Genomic DNA, 7,874 nt, shown 5'->3' with positions numbered 1-7,874 from the left:
TGCCTCAGCCACGCCCAGTTTCCTGATTGGCTCCTATCCGGCCGAAGAAATACGCAGGCGCCTTCTAGGCGCGCCGGACCCTTCCACTCAAACACCGCCCTGAACTTTAGTACCACGCAGGCGCTAACTAACTCCTTTGCCAACTGCCCTCCCTCTGCTATGCGGCCCCTGGCGACACACCCCCTGGGACTTAATGCGCAGGCGCCGCTCTACCGAACTTGCATTCGGCTGTCTCGTTACGCGTGCCCGGGCGGCGGCGGCGGTCGGGTGCTCTACGGCCTTCACCGCCGGAAGTTCGGCGGCCATCACCAAAGAGTGCAGGTTCGGCTAGCTAGCTAGAGGGGCTCGTTTCCGCCTGGCTCCCGGATGGTGGGCGGCCATCTTAGGTGCGCGCAATTAAAGGCTGTGGTGGGATTGGCTTCGTATCGTGGGCTCGTCCGCTGTTACCCACCTACCAGAACCCTTCCCCGCGGGGCGGGACCTCGTAACGGCCGGCTCCTTTCCAGGTGAAGGGTAACGGCGGTACGGTGGGGCTTTGAGCAAGCCTCCTCGCTTCTTCCCACGGAATCCCGGGACAGGCCCTACGCCCTGGCTGATCAGCCCTAGGGTAGGAGACAGAAAATGGGAGGCCTCTCTCTACTTCTTCCCCCAGTTCCCCGCCCTCCAAAGAAAGATGGGGGTGAGCCTTCCTTGAGGGGCCGCCTTCCCTCTCACCCTTGCCCGCGCCTTCGCAGTACACTCCGCCTGACCGGTACACTCTCTAGTTGGCGACTTAACGGGACTGTAGCCAAGTCCCACCTTTTTGTCCCTGGGCCAGCCCCAATGGGGTGGGGAAGTACTTTTGCATCTTTCAGAGAAAAGACTGTCCTAAATCAGTCTTGCTCGGCGCGGGCGCGGGGAAAGGAGGAGGCGGGTCCTAGGACTGCCTTTCTTCCGCTCCTGGGAAGCGCGAAATGCAGTCGGGTCACGGCCGCCTCCGAACCCAGGCATTCTTTCTCTCCTCCTTGCCCCAGAGAATTTTTGCGTTCCTTTCTATAGAAGAGAAGTCACATTCAGCGATAAAACGGGGGGGGGGGTCCTGAATGTAATATATTCGAGCTGCCTAAGCATTTTTACTTCCTTTCCCCTTCTTATAGCTGAAGAAACACATAAGTTCTGGAAATAGCTACCCAGTATCATGGCTGGCAGCCCTCATGAAGATTCAGAAGGAAGCCGAGTGCGTAACTATTAACTTACTGGTGAACTGAAATTCAGAATGATTGAGGTCAAAGCACAAACACTTTCTAATTAAACTAGTAATTGAATTGTCTTTTTTTCTCTCCAGTTGATTTATTTTAGAAAGGCTGATACAATCTTAGGCAGAGCCCACTCGTTACTTTACTTTGCACATGCTTTAATTCGCTTTAGCTAACTCCTTAAATTAAATTCTGAGAATTTGTCTTTTAAATGAAGGAGAGATGAGGGGGGAGAGGTAGTGGTGGTGGTGGGCACGGTAAAGGAAAAGAAGTAGCATGATATTTTTCTATATCTAATAAAAGTTTTCTTTCTGTTTGCACATTTTAGATTACTTATGTGAAAGGAGACCTTTTTGCATGCCCCAAAACAGACTCTTTAGTGCACTGCATCAGTGAGGACTGTCGAATGGGCGCTGGGATAGCTGTCCTCTTCAAGAAGAAATTTGGAGGGGTGCAGGAACTGTTAAATCAACGTGAGTTTTGAAAGCAGCTGAACTCACCTGCCCTGACTAGACCATCTTTTGATGCTACTGTTAAGCTTAATAATTTAAACAAAATATATATGCACAGATGGGGTTCCTAACTACCGAGTCCTTTTAACTCTGGAGATTAAGTTTTTTCTCTACAGAGATGGCCTCTAGTTTGGGTTGGCCCACGAAACCTGAGTTCTTGTAAAAGTTTTAAATTTCTTCCCCCTCTTTCATAAATCTTTCTTAATAATATTACTCCGTTTGTCTGAAACCTTTAATAACTCTGGCATGCTTAGCAAAGTCCATAGCTTTTAGCGTGGCATTCAGGATTCTCTGTTTGCCCGTACTGGGCTTATCATGCTTCAGAAAGTTTAGAACTTTTCCTTACAAACACTTCCTGTTGCTTGCTCCCAGTGATTGTAAAGCAGAAGTGTGTACCAGAATCACAGGTAGAGCTTCTGAAACAGTTGCTTAGATCACAGTCTGGGCTTACTGAATCCGTCTCCACTGGTGATTCCACTCCCAGCCTAAAGAAAGCAACTTCTTACTGCTTTGTATTATATTTGTTTCAAAACACCACACGTTCTCCTGACGGGAAACTGTTAAATAATTAAGTTTTTAATGTTAATACATCTACGGTCCCCATAATGCTTAACACATTAGCTGTTTGTATGTGAAAAGATAACTATTAAATTATTAAATACACATTTGGCAAGTAAAAAATGCTGTACATTCTAAAACATTTCAAGGCAGTAGACATTAACATTTTTTAAGAGAACAAGGAAGGGTATTTGAAAATGCAGCAGGATTGACGATGGAGTGAGAGGAAAACATGATTGAAAACATGATTTCCTAAAACAGTAGGAAAACTGGAACTTAAGGAATATGTATTTAGGAAGGCTGATAAGGATCAAAGAGTTCTTCAGAGTTGAAAATTAATTTTAGTTCTGAAGTAGAGTCAGATCTATAAAGATCTTTTAAAAATCTAAGAATGAAGATCCGTGTTTCGGTTTTTCTTTTTTACTATTAAATAACTGTTTTTCTTAGAGAAAAAGTCTGGAGAAGTGGCTGTTCTGAAGAGAGATGGACGATACGTATATTACTTGGTAAGACGGGGCCGATTCTCAGTAAGTTTTAAGTATTAGCAAACAGATGGGCTGTGCTGCATTTGTGTTGATCACAGTGTTTCTTCATAGACAATCAAAGATGTCCAAAAGCTGACTTCATGTCAACTCAGATCCAGAGGTGGGGGCTATTTGGTGTGTTGGGTTAGAAACATGAGGCTGCATCCCAACTCCATGGGAAAAAGTAGTGATATTTACCAAAGACCTGTTACATGATGTACAAAAGTTAGGGATGCTTCCCTTGCTTTCATTCCTTCATTGTCGTCGTGAAATAGAGACAATAAAGTCTCGAGACGGATTGCGCAAAAGAGTTTTTCTTTCCTTCTTCCTTACCAAATGCAGTGCCAGGTAATACTCTGCTCCTCTCCTGCCTGCTTCCTCCATGTGGATTTCTTCCACTGTCCCAATGGTCTTTGACCCGTGAGGGAGTGCAGCTTCTTGGTGATGCTGCTGGATGACTTAGAGCCAACTCACTACAAGCTTGATTTGGGTAGCATACAAAGTGGGGATGCTGTCCTTAAAGCTACTGTGACTTTCAGTCTTGTTTGGAATGCTACCAGTTTCTTTCTGTTCTTTTATAGGGAAATAAAAAGCAAGCACTGTTTCTAAATAAATAAACCTAACAGGAAATTTTTAGGTGCTATGGATTCTTCCTTGTTACAGATACATAGCTTATCTCTTGGAATTGGCACAGGAACTTTCACCTACCTTGCTTAAAAACAATAGACAATAGGCACACCTGCTAATCTGGGTTTCTTAGGAAAAGAAAATATGTGGCAGTGTCTGGGTCTCTGGCTCTATTCAGTGGATTCCTGAGGGACTCCCATAACTAGAAGAGACCATATGACATTTGTTATCTAGACTAGTCTATAAAAGCATACTTATTTTAATTATCATGATGTTGGGAGAACATAATGATGTTTCTTTGGCTCTCATTTTGGACTAATGGAAATTTGAATTTGTTTTTCGTACTCAGATTACAAAGAAAAGGGCTTCACACAAACCAACTTATGAAAACTTACGGAAGAGTTTAGAGGCTATGAAGTCCCATTGTCTGAAGAATGGCGTCACCGACCTTTCCATGCCAAGGCAAGGAAATCTGGGGCCCTAAATGAAGACTTGATTGGTGGGGTTTCTTACCCAAAGACAAATGATTTAAAAGCTTATCTTAACCCAAAATGTAGACTTAAAGGTGGACAAATTTCAAAACATTTAAAAATCATCAGTAAACCAGTTGTCAGATCTTCACTCAAGGCATACCCATCTTTTAGCTTGGGCTGAATGAATCAGGATGATTAAAACACAGATCTTCCTCAGCCTGCCTAGTAGGGAGAAACCATTGTTCACCACTATTTGTTGAATTCTAGGCATCCTCCAGTACAGCTAAAGAATTAAGACTGAGCAATTTTGATTTCTCTCTGGACCACTTCAGGTGTCCCAAACCTGTTCATTCTGTGTGAACAAAGTTACAGGTTATCACTGCTTTGTAAACTGCATGCTTATTTATGTTCAGCATGGATAGTAGCCAGAGGGTATGTCACTGATGTAATGTCTTAGACCCTAGATATTGGGAACTTAAGGGACTGATGTTGGGGGTTCGGTATCCTCTTAGTTTCCTTTTCAGAAATAGGCTTGGGGTCCCTTCTCTTCCTGTCAGACTAGTTCTGAGTCAGTACTGACCATGCATGCAGGTTTATTCCAAGCTCCGAGTTAGAAATGTGGCTACTTGGTCCTTCATCTTACACTGGTCTGTTAATATATTCATGACTTATGTACCAGAAACTTTTTTTTTATCACAATTTTTTCAGGTACTTAACACATTAATATAAAATTATCAATTTTAAGCCTTTCTTTTTTCCCTGTGGATATTGAAGATCAGTAAAGTAACATCTTGGAAGAAAGGTGCCAGTTGTAAGAGTTTTGTGGGCTGATTGAGGTTTCTCACCAGGGTGTTGGGAAGATTGGAATTACAATCAGCTTGGCATTTCCCAGTTATCTTCCTTAACATTCTGTTATCATAAGTGTATTTTTAAAATGGGCTTCCCTGGTGGCTCAGTCGGTAAAGAATCTGCCTGCAGTGCGGGAGACCCAGGTTTGATCCCTAGGTCGGGAAGATCCTCTGCAGAAGGGCATGGCAACCCACTCTAATATTCTTACCTGGAGAATCCCCATGGACAGAGGAGCCTGGCAGGTTATAGTCCATGGGGTCACAAAGAGTCAAACATGACTGAGTGACTAACACATTTAAAAAATACCAACCTTTTCCCATCTACCCACGGCTAGTTTTCAGTAGTAGAAATAGTGAGTTCTTCTGTCTCGTGGCAGAGTTACGCATTTCTAAATGTACCCTGAAGTAACTGGGAATTGGTACTTTATTTGTCAAAAGAGAACTGACAGCTATTGGATGTTAGGGCTGTCGAGGAAGCAGCCTTAGGTGACTTACAATAGGAATTAACTTTTAACTCCCATCATGGTTGCCTATAGGTGTGAAACCAGATGTTATCTTTGGCTTTGGGTGGATGCAGCCTTGGGAAAGAGGGAAGGAGCCTTTTCCTCAATCACAACCAGTGGAGATGTTATGTCTTTTTTCAGGATTGGATGTGGTCTTGATCGTCTGCAATGGGAAAATGTATCCGCAATAATTGAGGAGGTCTTTGAGGCAACAGACATCAGAATTACTGTGTACACACTCTGAACAGAAGAGCATTTTGGATGTGTCTACTTTCTGTATCACCTGGGCCACAGGACTGAGCAAACCGACCTTAAAATGGTCAGAGGACCGTTTATTGTGAAGTAGTCTGTGTCACAAGCCAGACCTGGGTTGCTGTATTCTCAGGATTGAATGGGACTCTGGAGAAGGGATTGCTTGTTGCTGGGAATTTTTCTTTTTCAGGAAGGTAAGGGGAGGGACCAAATGTTGGGCCTAGGACCCCTATTTTGCTGGGGATGCTGTGTGATTTGTTTGGGTTTCCATTAGGTGGCAGCATTGCTTTTACTTCTCTGCTGTTTTCAGAGAAATTTCAGGAAGGATGACCGTTTCAGTTAATTTTGCATCTTGTGTCATTTGTGCACTTACTTGGTATTATCCTTACGGCATCAAATTCATCCTAGGAGAGCATTACGGGTTTGGTTTTTGTTTAAATTACAAAAGGAATGTTCACAAGGAATTTATGGTGACAAAAATGGAAAAATAAATATCTTTTTTGGGGGGGGCTCCAGTGAGGTTCTGTGCACATGTCTGTGTTGTTCTGTATTCGACTAACGGAGGATTCACCTGTAACTTAATTTGGAAGAGTCAGAGGGCCCAGTAGGAAGAGTGGCAAGGTGAGAAGACAATCAGAATGGGCAAGAACACTGGAAAGGCAGGCTTTTAGGATCTCCTTGTGGTGAACTCTTCCTCTCTCCTGTCCACCATATAGTTTCTGTGACTAAACCTGTCTGAATTCAGTCATAAAACATGGAATAACATATGTGAAATACCTGGCAAAGTTCTTAGTGTGAACTAATGAATGACTCAATCTGCAGTTCTCAACAAAATCCATACAAATCTCTTTAAAATAAAGGTCTACTCCCTCTTAAACAGGAATTCTAATTTGGTAGTTGGGGGTGGGGGAGAATGGCCAGTTTTGTGTTTTGAGCTCCAGAGGATTCTGATGTGGTCAGCTAGGATGGAAGAGAGTAAATTTGTCCCCTTCTAAGCTCAGAGCAGCACTTTGTCCACCCTTGATTTCCATGGTGGAAGAATAAGGCTCATGGATTTTAGCCAGTGGTTCAGTATCAGAGATGTGGGGAAAACTAGGAGACTATTTCCACCCTCTGTCCTCTTCCTGTGGTATGGAGATCAGACAGACCTGCTATTGATTTTATCCATAGAGTGAATTCTTGGTCGGTCATAGGACTTGATGCTTTCCTAAGTGTAAAAGAACGATTTTAGAAGGGGCTTGAAACACCAAGAGAGCACTGGTTAAATGTAATCTTTGTACTTTAGACTTGTGTTCTTATCATGTGTCAGCGTGATATGAGACAGCAGTTTCAAAAAGTATTTGACTTCTGTATCTGTGTATAAGACAAGTTCTCCATGTTGTTGGGGTAGGGGCAGTGCTGGGAGCAAGTTCATTGTCAAACTTGTAGACTAAGGCCTTTCCTGGAGCTTTGTTTCTGTCCACACACAGTGAGGTTGAAAGGGAAGAAAGAATGTACAAAACTGAAAATGACAGTGGGGTGGTAAGAGGAAACTTAGAATTAAAGTATTTTGCTTAACTCTGCAAATAAATCTTATCACTGGGTCAAAACATTGGTTTTCTAGGGTGCGTCTACATTTTAATGGATGGGGTTAATTTGTTTCATGGAGTATGAGCCGCCTTCACATTTCTATTAAAACCTAGTCTTGTGAAGGTCTGGCTGTAAGTGGAATTTCACAGGGATGTGATAAAGTGCCCTGTCATTTGCAGATAGTCTTGGGGTCAAATTCCGATGACTTATCACACTTGAAGCCTGGGGAAAGGAGGCATGACCTGATAATCAGAATGGACACATTATTCCTGGAAACCTAGTTAGATTTTGGCAAACACCCAGAAATTCACATGTGAAATTTTGCTTCTACATAGAACTCAAACAAGCCTTTTAAAAAATGAGACTTGATACCATCGTGCCCTCGCCATCAAGTAAGATGCACAGACCACTACATTATGTGTATCCAAACATTTAAATCCTACTTCTTGCCCTTTCCTCTTTAATCAAGGGGCTATTTGCTTATGGATTGGCAATTGGGATGTTTATATTCCTTAGGAACAGATTTCCTGTGCCTTTTGTTTCATCCTCTGCCACACTCCTTGTTTCCAGAGGAGAGAAAAGACACTCATTTACAAGTAATCTTGAGACAGTATTTTCTGAAGGTCAAGACCAAGGTGTGAAGTCTGCATGGGAGTTGGTACATCCTGGGTAGCCCTGGCAAGTTCTGGTTTAAGCCTTTCTTCCATTTTACATTGGAGAAGGAAATGGCAAACCACTCCAGTATTCTTGCCTGGAGAATCCCATGGACGGAG

The 7,874-nt window shown here is 43.1% G+C and overlaps 1 protein-coding gene across 5 annotated transcripts; it reads left to right on the top strand.

Moving 5' to 3' along the window:
* The first annotated feature begins 220 nt into the window (after window positions 1–220).
* On the top strand, window positions 221–7,121 carry OARD1 (O-acyl-ADP-ribose deacylase 1). Of its 5 annotated transcripts, none has more exons than XM_081520430.1 (6): window positions 221–321; window positions 1,137–1,216; window positions 1,564–1,708; window positions 2,753–2,811; window positions 3,806–3,918; window positions 5,422–7,121. In XM_081520430.1, exons 2-6 carry the CDS (start codon window positions 1,178–1,180, stop codon window positions 5,522–5,524), a joined length of 459 nt encoding a protein of 152 aa, XP_081376556.1. In that variant the 5' UTR covers window positions 221–321; window positions 1,137–1,177; the 3' UTR covers window positions 5,525–7,121. The 5 variants fall into 5 exon arrangements, with proteins under 5 accessions (XP_081376556.1, XP_081376557.1, XP_081376553.1 ...); XM_081520431.1 differs by having other exon boundaries at window positions 221–386; XM_081520427.1 differs by lacking the exon at window positions 221–321 and adding an exon at window positions 358–506.
* The last annotated feature ends 753 nt before the right edge of the window (window positions 7,122–7,874 follow it).

This window comes from Giraffa tippelskirchi, chromosome 8 (assembly GCF_054371585.1).
Source record: "Giraffa tippelskirchi isolate mGirTip1 chromosome 8, T2T-mGirTip1v1.2.pri, whole genome shotgun sequence".
In the NCBI taxonomy this organism is placed as follows: Eukaryota; Metazoa; Chordata; class Mammalia; order Artiodactyla; family Giraffidae; genus Giraffa; species Giraffa tippelskirchi.
The sequence above is the reverse complement of the archived record's forward strand: the minus strand, read 5'-3'. Positions and strand labels throughout refer to the sequence as shown.